The 22,201-nt window shown below is 42.0% G+C and overlaps 1 protein-coding gene across 3 annotated transcripts in view; it reads right to left on the bottom strand.

Annotated features, from left to right (window-relative positions):
* Positions 1-4,725: 4,725 nt before the first annotated feature.
* The window catches only part of GOSR1 (golgi SNAP receptor complex member 1), a 61,702-nt gene continuing 44,226 nt past the window's right edge, over positions 4,726-22,201 (bottom strand). For all 3 annotated transcript variants that reach the window (XM_084651314.1, XM_084651315.1, XM_084651316.1), the window contains 2 exons: positions 8,118-8,200; positions 4,726-6,872 (listed from right to left, as the gene is read on the bottom strand). In XM_084651314.1, the coding sequence (XP_084507440.1) occupies positions 6,748-6,872; positions 8,118-8,200 (208 nt within the window). In that variant the 3' untranslated portion in view covers positions 4,726-6,747. The remainder of the gene's footprint in view (positions 6,873-8,117; positions 8,201-22,201) is intronic.

The following is a 22,201-nucleotide window of genomic DNA, read 5'->3' as shown; positions in this document are numbered from 1 at the left end:
CCTCCCGGGTCACAACTGCCTCTACTACAAAGTGCTTACTTCTGATCTCTCCCTTCCCAGGAGTCTTCTTGGATTAGTATAAGAAAAACAGACGTCTTGTACCCTACTGGGCAAGTATATAGGCTACTTGGGTGAGGGTTTGTGTGAAATTTTAAGATATTCCCACTGGAGAGTGCATTGCTAGACTCATGAAGATAATCCAAGAGTTTAGGATGAAATTGAAACTTGGCAGAATTAGTTTTGCAGTTGGGGTCTCATTTTAATGACACACACTAGAATATAGGCACACAAAGTCCATACTAAACAATCTCTGTCAAAGAAGAGATGACTAGTACATACTGGAGAGAAATAGCAAGTGACTAAACAAATGAGGGGTGATTAAGTGTAATCTTAATTTAGGTGTAGTGTTGCACTTCAGGGAAACGATTAGCTGTGCAAAATCTACCTTTTCTAATCTCTGATGAGAGAACAGAGGTTTTCTGTCACATCCCATGGCTTACTTATCCCGTTTGAGAACGTAGTTCAAGGTAATACTGGCAACAATGAGGGTTTTGTTTTTAAACAGAAGTAATAGTGTTATCTGGCTCTCTCTAGAGAACCCAACAACAATTCCTATTGCCTGCCAGCAAGGATCCATTATTTGCAAGAACGTCTTCATTTAAACTGCTGTAAAAATACAGTCGTTTCATTGGCAGTCTCTGGCTGGAGGAAGACATCAACATTGCTTAACTTTTAATCAATCAAGTCCTTTACAAGAGAAAATAAGCTATTTTTTAAGTTCTGCTATATCAGTGTTCAAACAGGTGATCAAACCGACTGCAACAATGCACTTCAAAGACCAGGTGGGAGAGGTTTGTGCCCCAAGAGGAGAGGTGGATCTGAATCTCCATAGCTGGCGAAGCTGAGCTAGACTGAATGAAAGCAAGTGCTAAAAGTGACGGCATGCCCAGCTCTCTCTGATTCATTCTGGCTATGGACAGGTTTCCCTCCAGTACTCTGCTCAAACATGAGAAGTAGCAGGCAACAGCCTGCTGGCTAGGTGTCACATTGTGCATTCAAATGAAAAGGATAGATACTCAAGGGAGCAGCCCATTTCTATCATTCTGACAGGTAGTCTCAGATGGATGGCAGGACTGGTTGGCATTTATGTGAAAGCTAAGCTTATGCCAGGGGGCCTGTGGCAGGTGGCATGAGGGGAGACGAGGGGAAGCAGACAGACCTGCACTTCTAGGTTGAGGAAAATCAGCTTAGGGAAAAAACACCATCAAAAGAACTAAGAATTTCCTGCAGAAAATAGTGTGAAACAGAGTGAAGTGAAAAAAATGAATCCATTGTGTCTAAACATCAGTGGGGATGGGGAAGGAGGGAATATGTTAAACAGTAGATGGAGGAGGTCATTATGTTTCCATTAAATGATACTTTTTCTGAATTCCCGTGTGAGCTGATGACCTCATAAGCATCTAAAAAGCAGAGGATTTTCCTAGACTTCTTGAGTTGCTATTGATTACCTCTTGGAGAAAAAACAAAAAAGGATTTCGAACCAGTGCTTACATAGGTAGAATTTTTCCGATTTTTTGGTCATGTGTCTGCAGTTTAATGCCCAAATGAGCACCAACACCTGTGTTGTCATCAACGCTTTATAGTATTGGATCACAGAAGCCTTTTAGCTCCCTCTGAAATGAGGAAAATGCTTGCTCCCACCGCCTGAAATCCTGACAAAGCAGCCACCATCACTATACTGAAGTGATTCTAATGTAGATGCTCACAGCAAAAAGGAGAATGGCCAAAACGTGTGTGTGTGGGAGAAAGCACATGCATGCCTGTCACATTTTGTCACACTGTCTACTTTAGTAACCAACACCATTCATTTCTGGTGTAAGTCTTCAACCCAGTATGGCAACTAACAAGGCCAGTGCAATTTTGGGCAGCATAAACATCAAGTCACAGATGTGGAGGAAATCCTGTGGACCTCATTACCAAGAGGATTCAGAGAACAAACGAGTATGGGGCTTGAGGGGCTGACAAGGAAGGAGCTATGTGCATAGATCTGGCCTAAAGAGAACTAAAAGGGTAGGAATAAAAGTCTAACAACATACGCAGGGTTTAAACATCAAGAAAGGAAAGGAACTATTTAGAGTGGAACAAATAGGTATAAATAGGAGGAAGGGCATCCATTTCTGCTGTATATGTAGAAACCCTTCCAGTGGGGCTATAGGAAGGGGTAAAAGTCCTATTGCTTGGGATATTTAGGACAAGATGGACAAAAACATTAGAATGTTTATTCTAGGTAACAATCCTGCATTGGTAGGGAGATGGACTGGATGACTTAAGTCTTGTCCAACTCTTAAAACTGAGGTGTAGGCAGCCTGGGACTCTTACAGGGAAACAAAAAAGCATCATCATTTAGAATTCTAATTTATTATTAAATTACATAACAAAGCTTTTCTATACAGACAGAAAATGCACATTAGGTGAGAAAAATAATTACAGGTACAATAAAATAGTTAGGGTTCAAGAAGCCATTTGAAAAGCAAACAAATTAGAAAGTGCAATTGGAAAAGAATATACATGCGGCTGGATTGATATTTTCCATGAGAAAGAATAACCTTTAGTCTTGAGAGTGTGTGACTGGAACGGCTTCCCGCCCTCTTAATGGTGGGCAGACCAACAGCGTACTCATTCAAAGCTGAAAGCATCACATTGAAGGCAAACGTCCAGTCATGAGGAGAGAGAGGGAGGGCACAAAGAGCAGATGTCTCCATGGCTCAGCTTTGTCTGAAGTTGTATTCTCCTGTTCTGCACATGCTCCCTTCCCTGCAGAGTTTCATAACACCAACTCTGTCACTTTCTAGAGGAGGAAATAATTCTGAAATCTTTTGTAACAAAGCCGTGTGTCCTCCTTCCCTGCCCTGAATGGTAGTTGAAAACAAAAGGGAAAAAAATCCTGTTATGCATCAAGGGTGCTTGGGAAGCAACTTTTAGTTACTTTAGTAGTTTAACTGTGTTGGCTAATTAGCTACACAGTCAAAAGCGCTAGGCCAGCCGTTACGCCCTGTGCAGCAATTCTCAGGGTTCCGGGAGGAACAAAGCCCTGACCGTTGAACTGTCAATGCATGTCTCACACCTATACACTGCCTAGAGATCTACTTTTGCCTTTTTATTTTCAACACCCAGTGAAGAACTTTATGTTCTGCACATTCCGATTTTATTGGGCCCGTCAAAGGAGGACCTTTGCACAGAGCTGAAGAAAAGCATTGCTTGGTTATCTAATGGGGCAGTGCGAATTCCTAACTGAATTCCGAACTCTATGCTCAGAAGTTCCCAAATTTGCCAGGGAGTCACTGAAAAATGAAAGTGCTGTGTTTTCCATTACACCCCTCAGCAGCAGGCAGACTCTAGGATTAACAAAAGCACCTTCCTGTCTTATTAATGAAGAGGGATCTGGTGAACATTCAATTGGTCTCAGAGACCGGCAGAGGGAATAAAATAAAACCCTTTGTGCATCCTTGCTTTGCACTCTCTAGTGAAGGATACAGAATAGTGATCAGTGGCACTGCAGGAACAGCAGTCTGGCACTGAGGCTGCCAGGCACAGCATCAACAGGCAACACTCATTTGGCATAAAAACGTCCATAAAATCTCCAGGGAAATTCACTGCTGTGCATCCGACTTACGGACAGAATTTTCAGGCAGCACTGGATGTTACCAGTATTGCTGTTCCGGTGACTGGAGTCTGAAAAATCATCCTGCAACTTTAGCCAGAAAGTGGGCCAGGAGACTGAAGAGGAAGAAATGTTCCTGTGTTTGTTTGGGGCTGGGTAGAAGAGCTTTTTCTGGAATCTGAGGAGAGCCGATGGCTTACCAGACAGCTTTACAATGGGTGGCTGGTCACTGACAAACAGCACGTGGAAAGAAGTGACAATAGAGCCCCCGCAGGACAACAACGCATTTCCCCTCTGAGGCGCAATAGAGACTGAGGAGCGTCTTGAAAGTGATCTAAGCTTGTTTTTGTGCTTTGGCCACAACTTCTCCCTACAGCTCCTGCTGGTGGATAAACAGGAGGATAAGCACACCTCCAGTGCCACTGATGGGCCCCACCTCCAAGGCAGGCACCTCTAACTGGCCTTGAGAACCAGAAAGGCGGAGAAGTGCTGGACGCAATGAAAAAAATATGGAAATACATTTTGCAATAGGAGGCAGGTGAACAAGCTGCAAAGAGAGGAGCTGTGGGTCAGAGACTGGGATTAAATCTTGAACCAGCCCACTGTTTTCTGTTTCCTCTCCCTTATTTTAAGGTCCACTGCCCTAATTATAGAGCCATGCTAAAAGAGAGACTCATGGCATTTAGCAAGTCTCCCCCCAGGCCAGCCATTCTATCCATTTTAGAGAGATGCTGGATGCCTGCTTGTGTCAGGTACATGACTGACAGTAGTTCACGAAAGGGCAATTCTGCTAGGATAATTAAATATATTTGATACAAAACCCTCTCAAAGTCACTGAGCAGCTGCCAACCACTGAAATGCCACCTCCAATATTAACCTCTCATTTTCAAAGGGAATCATCGTATTTCTACTCCTTTATGCCCTATAACATATCGGCTTCTCCCCACTCATAACAAATTGATTGATATTTGCTACAATCTGCACATTTTCCATAGCTTTTTTTAAACACACAGTAAGATTAAATAATGCACCAGATCGATTAAACCCATTAAAAAGACTGGTCATCAGATTAAATAAATGTATTTATTTACGATTTGCAGGTCGTATAATTGCCAACTACATAGCAACCAAATCCTATAAACCCTAATGGAGCATAACTGCCAATCAGGGCCCTTTGAAAAATCAAAGAAAATAAAGTATTGGGGAGAAGAGTTTTGATATACAGAGATTCATTAATAAATGTCCTTTATCCTTCAGTCTTTATCAAGAAATCTAATGAGCACTTCATTTCAAAACCAGGGATATTCCCCAATCAACCAAATGACCATCCCTTATTTAAAAAGGCAAACCTCAGTTTTACTAGCATTAATTGCAAGTGCCTTCTAATCCCCAAAATAACCCACAAAAAGAGTCTTTGTAGCCTGTTTGTCACAAAGATGTTATTCTGCACATAAGCCTTTTTCAAGTCCAAATGAACGATACAGTTTATACAACTGTGTGGTTTCTCACACACCACACAGACACAATTCTTTACTTCCTCCAACAGGGTACTGCACATACACCATAAAAGCAGTAATAAAATGAATGATAACTGTTGTGGGTGGCCTGTCTTCTTCTAGCACAGAGGAGGCCCTGGGGACAGGGGAAGGCCTCAATACCATCTCTGGCAACTATGATTAATGGGAAGACCCATTAAATTTGGGAGTGTTGTAAGACAGTTGTGCAAATAGTTAATCAAGTTCTTCGAAAAAAGGCCAGTGCCTCAGAGTTTTGTTAGTTCTGGTTATAAGACAGGCGAAGATGGCACAGAACAATTGGAAAGGGGAGAGAACCTGTAATTGTAGATTTGCTATATCAAAGACATTCCTGACGTTAGATTTTTTTTTTTTTTAACAGATACTCATCTGCAGAGTCAAACCCAACAGGTTTTGCTAACAATCTAAAATCTCTGCTGTGTTTAGACACCGAACAATTGAAAAAAATATCTATGGATGTGTGTTTGCAGATATTAGAGAAAAACGTAATTGCATATTCAGCCACTCATTCATTTAACGCTTTGCTATGAGGAGTTATGTATTTAACAATTCTGCACACAGATACATTGGCCATCAGGCATAACCGAAGTATTTTCCCTTTCCAACGTACAGGTTAGACTCCATCCTACGTACAGTGTAAAAATATTAATGCTATTAGAATACCTTTCATCTAAATTAAAATAGACTTTTGAAACTATTGTGTCTTTATGAAGCCTTTTGTGATATCAGCCAAAACCAAAATATTTACACCCAAAAGATTACTTTCAGGTGAAAGCGCATTTGGTCACTTTAAATGACTTAATACTACGGTAAAACTGAGAGGATACTATGCTCCCTTCTTCCAAAGCAGGACTGCAAATATTTCCTGGAGTCCCCTTAAAGCCACAAAAAACCTTGTAAGTGCTCCTCAGATAGCAGTTCAGACATCTTCTGTGCAAAAAGTGAATTGAACAATCCTTATCTGTCTCAGGAATTTGTGGGAAGGAGCACAGTTTTCACAGCACAAGTTAAGTAGAAATGACTCGTAATAGCTCAATCATGAGTAAAAACCTTAGAGGTTGTATTCAGTAACCAACCAACTTGATGGCTTAAAGCTGCAATATCCTTATTATTGGGCAAAAGTATCTAGTCCTGTACTTGGCCTTCAGGGGAAACTGGCTTCCTGAAGAAATTCCACCTAAGAGAAGCTAACAATTGTTTCACTTAACAGCCAATGACAGATTTCATTACCATCATCCAGTAGGGAAGATTCTCTACTGATTCTCATAAATGTTGTATATTACTTACCTTGTAGTGAGACAGGGGATTAAAAAAAATATTTAAGCAAAATTTGACCAAAGAAAGAGAAATAGTTTTGGCAGGGGAGGAGAAATACTGCAGCTTCAGCTCAAAACCAGTGTTGTAAAGTCTGCCACCATAAACCTTAGACATCATGCTGATATTCCAGCCATCATGTGCAGGCTGTTTATCAGCTCTACTGACTTCCCCCACCCACTTCTCCTTGATGGGTTGGGAGCAGATAAGGTTATCAGAGTCTAAGGAGAATGTCCGTCAATGGAAAGCGTATAGCAACAATAAGATGGTACAGATGCCAATGACGCCACCCAGGATGAGAGAGTCCCGTCGTTTCCGTAAGTTGATCCTTTGAATCAGATTGTTCACTGCGGGAAACCGATCTTTGGGGGTCTGAGTTAAGGTCATATTACCAAGCAGCATCAAAACTGGGCAGACCCCAGATCTATACACAGACGTTAGCAGCAAAGCAAAGAGTTCAGAACTAATCACAAAACAAAGAAAACAGATGTGACAAAAAGGTCCTATGGCTAGTTAGCAAGATTACAATTTTACTTCATTAATAAAAAACAATCAGAGGAAGAGGATAACAGAAAAGATTAAAGTTGGTGTTCATGCAGAAGCCTATATGTAATCCAGCATGAAATCTGGGCTAGCTGCATACAAAAGGTTGTGGAATTTATTTAGCAGAACACTAGTAATGGTAAAGAAAACAACGGATGGTGTTTGGCTACAAAAATAGCTCATTTCCCACAGATGAAGACTGTTTACTGCATGACATAGAGGGAAGAACTGCCCTCCCTGTAAAATGCTGAGATTTATCTAATGTATAAAAATGAGATCTGCAACAAGTTTGCAAGCTTCAGAGCTTTGTCTTTGCACCCAAGAATCTTTTAAGGCTAATGTTTATTGAGTTGCTTTTGTTCTTGCCAGTCCCTTAAAAAACAGTCCCTTGAAATTTATGTCTCATCAAGCTACATATCTTCAGGACATATCTTCTGTCTAATCAAGAGTCTAATGCCCTTCGTTGTGCTGCTACAATGGAAAAGAAGAAATAGTAGGAAAAATGGTAAGCACGCATGACTTCACAATCCAGCACATTCTTTAGCCTGGAGCATGAAATGGGGGAGATGAAACGAACAAACTGAAAACTTAAAATCAAGAGGTCTGAGAGACACAAGGGGATCTTCAGGTCATGGAAACATTTAGCTATGCACTACAGCCATGACACATCCACATCAAACTGCAGCCATTTGTCCCTGAAAGTAAAATGCCAGGAAAACAATAAAATACAATAATACTTCTAGCAGAGTGTATGTAGTTGGAGTATGTTAGATTTTGTTGTTCTAGATCTCTAAATGAAAATTAAATGTTGGCTTATATGTAGTATTCAAAGTTGCATTTAAAAAACCCAACAGCTAAGTTTATCACACTGTTAATCCGAGCAAGACATCTTACTGATGGAGTGGGACAGGCATAATGCAATCCTTGGCTCAGTAGATGTACGATGACTGTGTTATATTGCCATTGCCTGTTAAAATATGTTGAACCCCAATTTGCAGAATGTATTGTCTCGAGATCGCTTCTCCCTGAAGGCACTCGCAGCACAGCTCTTTCAGAAAGGATACTGGCCAAGGTGTTCATTTTGCTTTGTATTGACTTCAATATCCCTCTCTGCGAAGTCATATTTTCTTTTGTTGCCATGGCAATGCTGGAGGAGGAAAAAAAAAGAATGGATCAAATCGCTGGTACTAAAAATAACCTGGAAGCTGAAACAACGGAAAAGCAAGGTGTGCAGAGCTCCTTCAGATGAATGGGATGTTGCTACCCTCCAGAGATCCCATTTTCTCCACTAATCTTCAACAATTAGCCTTTTACCACTTTTTCTTTTAATAAGCTATTAGTAGGCAAAAGCGTGCAACTTTGGTAACAGTGCAGATTATTAAAACAAAAAGATGAGACAACATTAGAGACCAGCCTAGAAACATTTTATGGCAGAGATCCTACAATCAGGGGTTTGGTTGAACTGTGAGGATCCACATATTTGTTTCGCTCAAGATAGCACCTGAAAGCCTTGTTGGGTACACTATGGTGTTGGAGATAAAAATAATTGAGTAAATGAGAGTTCAATCACAATTAAAAGGATTAGTGCAATCTGAAAAAGTGAGCTTTGTAATGGAGAGATGATCAAAGTGCAGCCTGAGGTCAAATACAGCCAATGGAACTCCACAACAAGGATCACATGTAAAGACATCCACAGTTTCTGTAGCGTCTATGTTCTATGAGAGTGCTGCCATCTATTCTATTTTACACAAGGTAGATGCAGTCCTCAGGCTCCTGGCAAGCTGGCAATGAAGGCTCATCAGTTGGGCTAAGCTTGTCCACGCCAGTACTAATTTATCTTTTACTAGTGAGTTAGAATGGACAGTTTTCCTCGTTAGCTGGAGTAGAAAGAGAGGCCACATTGTTTTGGGGTAATCTAATTCTCAATGTATTTCCATCATGTCACCAAATTCACTTAAAACACTTGTCCTTGCCGAGAACTCTATCCATGAGCCAGCCAGCTCACATACTTCTAAATCATACCATGCAGTTTTAGCACCAGATGCAGCAGCTATGCATTATATTTTACACACATACAAGAGTAGGGTCATACTAAAATAACTTTTCATAACAAAAGTACGTGTTTTTATTTCAAATTTCATTCATTCTGGAAAAGGCAGGCACACCTCCTTCCCCCCTCAGTGATCAATAACACGGTAAATAATCAGGCAATGAAAGACGCTGACAAGGCATTTCAAAAACGTTTTTTGAAAATTTGGTTTCTGTTCTGTTTTAGGAGATCAAAGAGAAAATGAATGGGCAGCCTATTACTTACAACTGCAGCTCAAATTTTATTTAGCTGACCTGAATGGAATGGCTTTCTTAAGAGAAACATTTAAGCTCAGTTACACCTGGGGGCAGTAGAAAGATGTGAGAGCTGTGGCTTGTGGAGACCTGGTGTGTTTAATAAAGAACATGGAAGAGAAAAGAATAACATAACTAGAGCAGTACCAGTCTTCCTGGCTAGTGAATGTTTCAAGAACACACACAGCATACACCATATATACCGATATGACTGGGTAATAGCTGAGGATGTAACCCTTACCTTTCTGTTGACTAAACCCACATGAGGAGCATAAAGGTTTAAAAATCAAATGGGTCCTGATACAGTTTGAGGTTTAGATTGTCTGAGAAGTTTTGTTTTGGAGGGGCAAAAGATTAAATACTTTACAAGCATTATAACATAAAATAGGGCAACAAGAGAACAAGTTTAATGCTGCCCTTCTCAGAGGGGGGAAACCCTCAGTTAGAAAAAGAGCTCTCTCTCACTGAAGACAGGGGCAGACCCCCAACCTTTGCACAATATTTTTAACTTGCTGAGCCCCGACGTGTCTTTATACAGAACCGCAGCCCCTGCTAATTCTCTGAACACTGTTTCTAGTGACAGCAAGTATGAAGAGTCAGGAATGCATTGGAGATAAAAGCCTAACTCTCTTTCCCAGGTCCCATGGTATATGGCTAATGTTGCATTTTGTTGATATCCACAGCACTGGTCATAACTGACCCTATTTTACCAAACTTCTTTGGTTATGTCTATGCAGCACTTGGAGCCCCAGGAGTGAGCTTGTGCGCCTGGATTGAGAGTCTTAGGTTAGTGGGGCAAAGGCTAGTGCTCTAAAAACAGCTGTGTACACCGCTCTTAGAAGTTGTGGCTTGGGCTCTGAAGCCTAGGGAGAGGGTGGGCTTCAGGGCCTGAGCTCCAGTTGGAACTGAAACTTCCACATGCTGTCCATACAGCTATTTTTAGAGCACTAGCGCAAATCCGTTGGCCTGGGCTGGGAGGCTTGCTCACATGGACTCCAAGGTGTTGTGCAGACATAACCCTTGACACTGGAAATGTTTGGTTCTCAAGAGCAGGTTTATAATGAAAAGGAATTTATTTCATTTCAGGAAGTTGGGCTGATCTGCACTTACAACTCCTATTACTATAACAATACCAGAATAGTTAATACCAATCCATCATCCTGGGGTGGATGCAGCTAACCAGTATAAAAGTGCTCCTACTGGTGTGGCATATTGCTATACAGGAAGGGAAAAAGCTCTCTCTGTATATAGCACCTTTATACTGATGGAACTGCACCCATATTAAATGTTCTACCCATAACACTATTTTGGTGAAAAACAATCACTCTTCCAACAAAATCGTTCCCCTGGGATACTTTTCAAGTGCAGACCAGGCCTTTCTTGGTCTCTTTAAATGTGACACATTTATGGGAACCTGAACTCAGAATAATTAGCAAGGGAGCAATAAAGGTCCTCTAAACAAGACAGTCACCCTGGGACAAACAGTTCTGGATCATCCTATGGCACAATATTGCCTTGCTGCTCCTCTGTGACACTACAATCAGCAGTAGCAAAGCAGCAGGGAAGATGGACAGAATGGCTGAGTCCAACAGTTGTCTTTGGAGAACTGTAGTAAAGCATCAATACCAAAACTCACTTGAATTTCACTAGAGGAACAAACAAATCCACTGAGTCAATAGTCTCTAAAACACCTCCCTGTAGCATGACACTGCTTTTGGCTTCTTCCACTTTCTACTCTACCTTTTCCACTCCAAGAAGTCCTTTATGCTCATAACTTCACCCTCTCTACCATGTGCCACACATCTTCCCTCCCCTACTTTACAAAAAAATCTGAACTGCTATCACTGATCTCTTAGGAGACTCTTTTCCAACCTCATGCCTCCTCTTTTCTTTTGGTTTTTTTTCATACTCAACTGGAAGCCCTTAGGGGCAATGCCTAGCCCACCTGAGAGTTTGTAAAGTATCATGCTCATCTACAGAGATATAAGAGTAGACCATTACAATTAATATTAAATAACAGTATTATTGAGAAGGTAAACAAAGTGAATCAACCCAACAGCAGTGTTTGGAGGAACATGAAAGTAAAAGGAACAACATCAATGGCTTCCAATATCACTGTGGAGTTATGGTATCATCTTGTGTCTTTATGGACGGTGTTTGCCTCTCTACCCCAAAGCTCTTTACAGTTAATTCTTCTAAATAATATGTATTGACAGAGCAGATCAATAAATTATTTCACTTTAGAGTTCCATTAGCACTAGGATCAAGTTGAAAGCTTACTGGTCAATTGGGAGCTGATCAATCATCGATATGTATAAACAGTTTAGTGACAAGAAGTGTATTAAAACTCATATTTCCAAATGACAACTCCATAAAAGCAGACTAACATTCAAGATCCACTCTGAAGTTTAAAAAATTCTTTAAGAGAATTAAAAGTCATCAGGCTAGAACTAACAAAAGCCCTTAAAGCAATTCCTGTCTCCAGTGGACTACTTTGCTTTTATAAATCATCTTCAGCATCCTTTTTTATATATTCATGTCAGATCAGCATAAAACAAAAATTGCTGGCTACTTGGAGAAGCAATAGGGATTTCCAGCCATCTCACTTATGATCTCATCAGATCTTATAAGCTAAGCAAGGCCAGGATGGCTTCAGCACTTGGATGGAAGACAAAGACAAAGCAAGTTGCTATTGCACGTTAGCAAAGCAAGTTCTTAATTTTATATTTCTAAATCTTGTTCCCATCGCAGATTGTCAAAGTAGGGAGAGTTCTCTGTTAGACCTCTCAAAACAGGCCATCAGTTTAAATTCCTGAATTTCCTAACCAGAAAGAGCTCCAAGAACGTTGCCATCATGTTGTCTGCCAACCAAGAGTTCTATGTGGCATTAAATGCTCAGGTCCAAATTGTCTGATGGCATAATTCCATTGTAGTCAATGGAGTTGCACCAGGAAATAATTTAGCCTTTCAATAAGTATATGCAGCCCATTTTTGGTTTTCCAGTTTTAGCTAGATGGGGGGGCTATACTGTTAATAATTTACAGTTAAATATTAAGTGCTTTGTCTTAGCATAGTGATAGCAGGCAATACCTTGATGGAGGAACCATCTTTTAAGGGAGATGTAAAACCAAGGTTCTGACAACCATTAAACATCCCAAAGTCATTGTATATAAAAGTGAAGTGTTAACCCCAACATCCTGCTCAAATTGAAATTGGGGTAACGACATTCTGCCTACCAGAAGTTCCAATTGGCTGTGACACTCTTGGCTTCCTGTCTTAAAATGTTCTATAGTGTTGGTGTGCACTATTAAAACCTACCCTATGTCACCCCCAGAGGTGGTTGACACGATTCCTGTAGTTTGAAAAGTGCTTTGAAATGATAGGAGCTATATAAATGCAAAAAGAAAAGGAATACTTGTGGCACCTTAGAGACTAACCAGCTCAAATAAACTGGTTAGTCTCTAAGGTGCCACAAGTCCTCCTTTTCTTTTTGCAAATACAGACTAACACGGCTGTTACTCTGAAACCTGTCATATAAATGCAAGGTACTCTGAGGCAAAGGGGAGAAAATTAATGCTATCAGTCCAAAAAGTGGTCATCAACAATCTGACCAATGCTTGTTTTTGAAGGGCTTGTCTGACTCAGTTAACTAATGTCCTTCACGTCTACAGGAAGAGCAGAGGGAGGTCACATACAGAAAACTCATCAAGGAGTCTCTTTTTGTGAATAACAGAAAACACACCACACGGCAAATCTGTTTGTTTCATGGGTACCTGAACTAACTTAGCCCAGTGAAAGAGAATGATTCATCTTTACAGAGGAGATCCCTTTCACGTCTAAGGGTATGTCTACACTACGAAATTAGGTCGAATTTATAGAAGTCGGTTTTTTAGAAATCGGTTTTATATATTCGAGTGTGTGTGTCCCCACAGAAAATGCTCTAAGTGCATTAACTCGGCGGAGTGCTTCCACAGTACCGAGGCTAGAGTAGACTTCCGGAGCGTTGCACTATGGGTGGCTATCCCACAGTTCCCGCAGTCTCCGCTGCCCATTGGAATTCTGGGTTGAGATCACAATGCCTGATGGGGCTAAAACATTGTCGCAGGTGGTTCTGGGTACATATCGTCAGACCCCCGTTCCCTCCCTCCCTCCGTGAAAGCAAGGGCAGACAATCGTTTCGCGCCTTTTTTCCTGAGTTACCTGTGCAGATGCCATACCATGCAAGCATGGAGCCCGCTCAGCTCACTGTCACCGTATGTCTCCTGGGTGCTGGCAGACGCTGTACTGCATTGCTACACAGCAGCAGCAACCCATTGCCTTGTGGCAGCAGACGGTGCAATAGGACTGGTAGCCGTCATCGTCATGTCCGAGGTGCTCCTGGTCGCCTGTGTGAGGTCGATCAGGAGCGCCTGGGCAGACATGGGCGCAGGGACTAAATTTGGAGTGACTTGATCAAGTCATTCTCTTTAGTCCTGCAGTCAGTCCTATTGAACCATCTTATGGTGAGCAGGCAGGTGATACAGCTTGCTAGCAGTCCTATTGCATCATCTTCTGCCGGGCAGGCAAGAGATGAGGATGGCATGCAGTCCTTCTGCACCGTCTGCTGCCAGCCAAAGATATAAAAGATAGATGGAGTGTATCAAAACAAGAAATAGACCAGATTTGTTTTGTACTCATTTGAAACCCCCCCACCCCCCCCCGGGACTCATTCCTCTAGGTCACACTGCGGTCACTCACAGAGAAGGTGCAGCGAGGTAAATCTAGCCATGTATCAATCAGAGGCCAGACTAACCTCTTGTTCCAATAAGAACAATAACTTAGGTGCACCATTTCTTATTGGAACCCTCCGTGAAGTCCTGCCTGAAATACTCCTTGATGTAAAGCCACCTCCTTTTAGCTCCCTGTAAGCCAACCCTGTAAGCCGTGTCGTCAGTCGCCCCTCCCTGCGTCAGAGCAACGGCAAACAATCGTGCATCTGAGTTGAGAGTGCTGTCCAGAGCAGTCACAATGGAGCACTCTGGGATAGCTCCCGGAGGCCAATACCGTCGAATTGTGTCCACAGTACCCCAAATTTGACCCGTCAAGGCCGATTTAAGCGCTAATCCACTTGTCAGGAGTGGAGTAAGGAAATCGATTTTAAGAGCCCTTTAAGTCGAAATAAAGGGCTTCATCGTGTGGACAGGTGCAGGTTTACACTGATCTAACGCTGCTAAATTCGACCTAAAGTCCTAGTGTAGACCAGGGCTGAAATTAACATGCAAGAGAAAGAGAAACAAGCTACAGCAATCTGTCTTTATCTCAATACTACATAAGAATGTGGTGAAAGGATGTTCAACAAAAGGTATTAACAGAAATTCTCAACAGGCCATCAATAGCTGAGTACAGAAAAGAAGCAGCAAGCTATCATCCAATGCTAAAAAAAGTCTGTAAATAAAAATCAGATGCCTGTCAGGCAGTATTATATGTCAAATCACATATCATTTGTAAGATCATTTATATACATTTGTAACTAAGTACAAACGTTTTTCCTCCCTAGTGTTTTGAGCTCATAATATCAACAGAAGTTCCAGAAAAATAATTAGCTACTGAGGAAAGCTTCCAGGAATTTTGGATTACTGGGCGGTGTATAACTCGATAACTGTAGGTCGGATTTCACTACTGCACACAGGAAACTTTGTCTAAGAATTTCAGTTTCAGATCTATGCACTGGTTTCATAGTTAATTGTTCAGACAGAATCCTCATGCAGCAGCAAATCCCCTTTTTGCATTAAGCTATATATTTTCTTACAACACTTCTAATGATTCATTAAAGCAGCCTTCAAGGTACTGAAGAAGAGATGGGAGATGACTGCCAGGAGATAGAGTGCTGCTGAGCTATCTACAAGGTGCCCTGGGGAAATAATTATGAGACTTTATTATGGAATGGAGGATTTCATGTTTTAACATCCGATCAGAGAAGCAGCCTACTTTATAAGTGAGGGAATCAAAAGCAAGTAGACTTTAAAGTTTACAGATTAGGAACTTAGAACTTTCACAAAATATGGGGCATCTCGACAACTTCTACTGAAATATTCTCAGAAAAGGAAATGTTGGGTGACCCAAATTTTAAAATTGCAGAAAAAAGGTGCATAACCAAATATTCCTGAATAATTCAATGAGACCCAGCTACCTGGAGAGGGTGGGGATGGGAAAATAAGAAGTTAGCTACAAAGCATTTGTTTATCCTTCATGCATAATTTCTTCCGGCAACTCGCAGAAGTTACTAGATTGCAGGCCCTGGTTCTCATGGGAGACTTCAATCACCCCGATATCTGCTGGGAGAGCAATACAGCGGTGCACAGGCAATCCAGGAAGTTTTTGGAAAATGTAGGGGACAATTTCCTGGTGCAAGTGCTGGAGGAACCAACTAGGGGCAGAGCTCTTCTTGACCTGCTGCTCACAAACCGGGAAGAATTAGTAGGGCAAGCAAAAGTGGATGGGAACCTGGGAGGCAGTGACCATGAAATGGTCGAGTTCAGGATCCTAACACAAGGAAGAAAGGAGAGCAGCAGAATACAGACCCTGGACTTCAGAAAAGCAGACTTTGACTCCCTCAGGGAACTGATAGGCAAGATCCCCTGGGAGAATAACATGAGGGGGAAAGGAGTCCAGGAGAGCTGGCTGTATTTTAAAGAATCCTTATTGAGGTTACAGGGACAAACCATCCGATGTGTAGAAAGAATAGTAAATATGGCAGGCGACCAGCTTGGCTTAATGGTGAAATCCTTGCTGCTCTTAAATTCCAAAAAGAAGCTTACGAGAAGTGGAAGATTGGACAAATGACCAGGGATGAGTATAAAAATATTGCTCGGGCTTGCAGGAGTGAAATCAGGAAGGCCAAATCACACCTGGAGTTGCAGCTAGCAAGAGATGTTAAGAGTAACAAGAAGGGTTTCTTCAGGTATGTTAGCAACAAGAAGAAAGTCAAGGAAAGCGTGGGCCCCTTACTGAATGGGGGAGGCAACCTAGTGACAGAGGATGTGGAAAAAGCTAATGTACTCAATGCTTTTTTTGCCTCTGTCTTCACGAACAAGGTCAGCTCCCAGACTACTGCACTGGGCAGCACAGCATGGAGAGAAGGTGACCAGCCCTCTGTGGAGAAAGAAGTGGCTCGGGACTATTTAGAAAAGCTGGACGAGCACAAGTCCATGGGGCCGGATGCGCTGCATCCGAGAGTGCTAAAGCAGTTGGCGGATGTGATTGCAGAGCCATTGGCCATTATCTTTGAAAACTCATGGCGATCAGGGGAGGTCCCGGATGACTGGAAAAAGGCTAATGTAGTGCCCATCTTTAAAAAAGGGAAGGAGGAGGATCCTGGAAACTACAGGCCAGTCAGCCTCACCTCAGTCCCTGGAAAAATCATGGAGCAGGTCCTCAAAGAATCAATTCTGAAGCACTTAGAGGAGAGGAAAGTGATCAGGAACAGCCAGCATGGATTCACCAAGGGCAAGTCATGCCAGACTAATCTAATTGCCTTCTATAACGAGATAACTGGCTCTGTGGATGAAGGGAAAGCAGTGGACGTGTTGTTCCTTGACTTTAGCAAAGCTTTTGACATGGTCTCCCACAGTATTCTTGCCAGCAAGTTAAAGAAGTATGGGCTGGATGAATGGACTATAAGGTGGACAGAAAGCTGGCTAGATTGTCAAGCTCAATGGGTTGCGATCAATGGCTCCATGTCTAGTTGGCAGCCAGTATCAAGTGGAGTGCCCCAGGGGTTGGTCCTGGGGCCGGTTTTGTTCAATATCTTCATAAATGATCTGGAGGATGGTGTGGATTGCACTCTCAGCAAGTTTGCAGATGACACTAAACTGGGAGGAGTGGTAGATATGCTGGAGGGTAGGGATAGGCAACGGGAAAGGGATAGGATACAGAGGGACCTAGACAAATTGGAGGATTGGGCCAAAAGAAATCTGATGAGGTTCAACAAGGACAAGTGCAGAGTCCTGCACTTAGGACGGAAGAATCCAATGCACCGCTACAGACTAGGGACCGAATGCCTCAGCAGCAGTTCTGCAGAAAAGGACCTAGGGGTGACAGTGGACGAGAAGTTGGATATGAGTCAACAGTGTGCCCTTGTTGCCAAGAAGGCCAATGGCATTTTGGGATGTATAAGTAGGGGCATTGCCAGCAGATCGAGGGACATGATCGTTCCCCTCTATTCAACACTGGTGAGACCTCATCTGGAGTACTGTGTCCGTTTTGGGCCCCACACTACAAGAAGGATGTGGAAAAATTGGAAAGAGTCCAGCGGAGGGCAACAAAAATGATTAGGGGACTGAAACACATGACTTATGAGGAGAGGCTGAGGGAACTGGGGATGTTTAGTCTGTGGAAGAGAAGAATGAGGGGGGATTTGATAGCTGCTTTCAGCTACCTGAAAGGGGGTTCCAAAGAGGATGGCTCTAGACTGTTCTCAGTGGTAGCAGATGACAGAACAAGGAGTAATGGTCTCAAGTTGCAGTGGGGGAGATTTAGGTTGGATATTAGGAAAAACTTTTTCACTATGAAGGTGGTGAAACACTGGAATGCGTTACCTAGGGAGGTGGTGGAATCTCCTTCCTTAGAAGTTTTTAAGGTCAGGCTTGACAAAGCCCTAGCTGGGATGATTTAATTGGGGATCGGTCCTGCTTTGAGCAGGGGGTTGGACTAGATGACCTCCTGAGGTCCCTTCCAACCCTGATATTTTATGATTCTATGAATGTGTCAAATGTGAGTTAATTTAACGAAGCTCTTATTCTTTGTAAAACAAAATATTCTTGGATGTGAGTGCAAAGAATTATTAAAATGAAACAAGGTAACCCTTTGGGGACCTAGCTTCTCAACCATGAGATCACTGGCTCTTAAAGCACATAGCCTGGCTGGGGAGGTCAATTTTAAGGGGCGGTGGAGGGATGGGGGAAAGCTCAATGTAGGTTGTCAGCAAGCCTTGTTAATGAAATGTCACCAATTGGTGATTTGGCTTTCATTCAGAACAGCCAGTGTTGGATTATCTTCAAACTGCATCAAGTAACGAATCATGCATACATTATACTCAAACATGCAAACAAAATGTTAAGATGTATTAAGAATATAATGCAAAAGTTATACTGAAATCACATTATGTCTTTATATACATTGATGGTGTACCCCCACCTGGAGTGGTGAGTTCTGTTCTGGTCATCCTGGCTCATAAAAGATATAGCAGAAATAAAAGGTTATGTTCTTTTGTTAAAAATCAATTAAAAGTGTGTCCTTTAAGAAATTAAGCATCTGTGTCATACTGAGAGTACCTACCTCTGCCTTAACATAAGGAGGAAACAGCTAGTAAATTTCTTTTAGAATACGCTAGTTATCTGAGTTCTGGGAAAACCAAGATCCAATATCCCTGGTCTCTGCTGGAAGCCCTGCCACTCAGCCTTCTCTTCTGAAATAGAATATATTTAACTGCATAGTGGCAGATGAATTTTATGGTTTTGAAAGTTAGTTTCTGCTTCTTTACCTCTCCTTGGTTTCTTTTACATGCTTTAGTGTCTAAATATGAATAATCCATGACAGCATGATAATCTGATGTGTCAAGTGTAGGGCTCCAAGCCAAGTGTTAATGTTAAATACATTGAAGATTCACTTTTAAGAAGCCCATAAATGTTATTCTACTTCAACAAAAATGGACTCACACACACATATATAGGTATTGTAAAGGGTTCTGAGGTGGAAAACTGTTTTCAAACCTAGATTCTTAAAAGCACTCAGAAATTTTCTTCTTGCTACATAGCCCAGCAAAGCTATGTTACCAGGAAAGGGTTTGGCAGAACCAATCTTAAAGACTGTTTCAAAACAGATGGAATCTTAGTTTGACAGCCCCAGTACTGATGGGATGCACTGTAATCAGCAACCTAAGAGCCAGTACATGCATGCATACACACAGAGAAAACTACAAGGCCCCTACCCTCTTCCCCCTCCTCACTGGGAGTAACAGTGAAGTCCCCACTTCAGGAGGGAACAAAGTGGCTGGGAACATTCCTTCAGACACTTGCCAGGTTTGAAAACTCATACAACCAGAGCAGAACAGTGTTTTCCCAAGGGCATTAAGGGGCACTGCGTTTTTGGCCGAGACCCTAAACCAAGGTCCTCTCCACCATGTCATTAAGAACCCTTACAACTTTTCATAAGTGGAGGGTGTGATCTTCTGTTATTAAAATATGACTATGTATATCACCATACAATTGCAACAAATCTTGTACAAAGTATGTCATGTAAGGGATTAATGGAAAAATTATGACTTGCTGAATATGACTGTCCTATTTGTATGCATGTATCATCTTTGTATCTGAAGTTATGAATATTGACTGTGTACCAATATTTCAAACACTGTTTGCTCCTGTGGTAACACCCACAAGGTAGGTTTCAGAGTAGTTAGTTTACATCCAGTCAGGCCAGCACATTGTGAAAGGTCTATTCAAGTTGATGGCCCATTAAAGAACACTTAGCTCCTAAAACAGACGATGGAAGAAGCTTATCCCTGCTCAATGGGACTTTCCTGAGGATGCTTCAGCCAGAATATGGGTAATGGTTGCTCCTGAGTCACTGAAGCATGCAAGGTCACGTGACTAGCTCATGTGACTCTGGACTCCATTTTGTAACTGGACTTTTCCACTAACTAAAACTGAGAGTTTTCCCTCCACATGGGAGAAAGTACAGGCACTGGAAGCATCTCCATTTTGCCTCTTTCTTGCTCTGATCTCTGGACTATGGACTTACACTAAGAGGAGCATTACAATCAAAGGACTGAGGACCTTCCAATCTTTTGGATGTTACCAGAGACATTATAAGCTAGCAGTTTATTCCATCGCTGCTACAAACCTATATAAGAACTTTGCAATGAGCATATGTATTTGATTTCTTTGACCATTTTAACTCTTTCCTCTTTTATCTTATAAATAAACAGTTAGATAAGCTATTACCAGCAGGACAGTGAGATGGGAGGGGGTATTGTTTCATGGTCTCTGTGTGTATATAATGTCTTCTGTAGTTTCCACGGTATGCATCCAATGAAGTGAGCTGTAGCTCACGAAAGCTCATGCTCAAATAAATTGGTTAGTCTCTAAGGTGCCACAAGTCCTCCTTTTCTTTTTGCAAAGACAGACTAACACGGCTGTTACTCTGAAACCAGTTAGATATTAGATACTAAAAGACCGTCAGCAGAATGATTATTGGATAAGACCTGAGTTATATATTGACCTGGGTATATGGCTCATCCTTTGGAATCAGAAGGACCCTTTGGTTGATGAAATTTTGCCAACAATTTTCCGTTGTGCCTCTTATTACTGAAGCTAAAACTCAAATAATATCTTCCTCCGTTGCCATCCATCATCTTCTACAATGAAGTCAAAGTTTAATGTAAGTGGAGTATTGCCAACGCCAAAAGTCCAAAAACATCATCCAAAAATACGATATTGGCCCCAAAATCATGAAATTTTTATAAATAGATGAAGTCATGTTTTTGGTCTGTCTTCTGATTTTTGACTTCTCCTGCTGTAGAATGCTGGGCGTCATGATTCTTGGCTCTGAGAACAGATTGTCATCTAGTGGTTACGGACACCTTAGCCAACGTAACAATGCCCCTGTTTGGGTCACCTATTGCCAGTGAACCTGGCACCTACGGATGAGAAAGCATGATTCTCTATCACTTGAGCTAAAGAACCATATCTCCTAGCATGGAAGCAGTACCAGGTCATAAACCTTTGAATGTGACAGAGCTGCTAGAGGGTGACGGGGCCACACACAATTAGCGCAGATTACAGAAAAATCTACTATACCATGTTCCTTTGGAAAGACTGCAAGGCAAAGTGGATGAGCCTTGGCCCTGTTATATCAGAGAAAGTTTAGAGCCAAGGGATGGGCTGTTTGGGGAGAGGGGTGGTGGCGGTGGTGGGGGTGGGTGGGTGACGACATAGGACGGGACATTTTCCTTCCCTCTCTCCCATCGAATAAGTCACTCTATTCCTAGACAGAAGGCAATTTCTCCCTAAAGTAAACAAAGTGTATTGACAATCACCACCAGAACTGAGGGACTTTTTGCAAAATCCTAAGAGAAATACTAAATTAAAGGTATCTATGGAACTTTCTACTAATCACTGGTCGGACAGAGCTTACAGTCTGATGTATGCTTCAAACAATACTCTACAAAACAATGCTTCAAAAAGTATGTATGGTAAATGAAAAATACAGTCACTAGTAAGCCCTTGATTCCCATTTTGAGAAAATGACAAAGTTTGAAAGTGGAGAAGAAAATCCGAGAACACTAAATACGTTTAAATAGACAGATATTTATGTTTAAATCTGCCCACGGCAAGTGAACACTGTCCCCCAAAAGAACTGCTGTGCAAGGCATCACATCCCACACATCCTTGAGCAGAAATATGCTGCTTTAGAACCTTGTGTCATGTAAGAATTTTTAACAATTTTTGTAAAAATGGATGGAGAGTTTCTGAAATGTGCAGACTGCCTTGGGGAAGCTATACCTCCATTAGTCACGGAACAGGTCCAGCACACGCACCAGCACAGCAGAGACCATGACCCCCTCCCCTGCTCATTCCTGTGGAGGGAGCATACAGAGGAGTTTGCTCTCTGGGCTTATTCACTCCTTAACTTCTCTATTGGGACTGCCAACCAGGGGGACAGTTAGTGCTAGCTGTGTTGGTGGGTTTGGTAATGTGGCCACCTGCCCACTGGTAACAGGCCTGAGATCATCAACAAAGGCCCCCCACAATCACAAAAGGCACTT

This window comes from Lepidochelys olivacea, assembly GCF_965140295.1.
Source record: "Lepidochelys olivacea isolate rLepOli2 genome assembly, chromosome: 17".
Taxonomy (NCBI): domain Eukaryota; kingdom Metazoa; phylum Chordata; order Testudines; family Cheloniidae; genus Lepidochelys; species Lepidochelys olivacea.
This window is presented reverse-complemented; position numbering and strand designations above follow the sequence as displayed.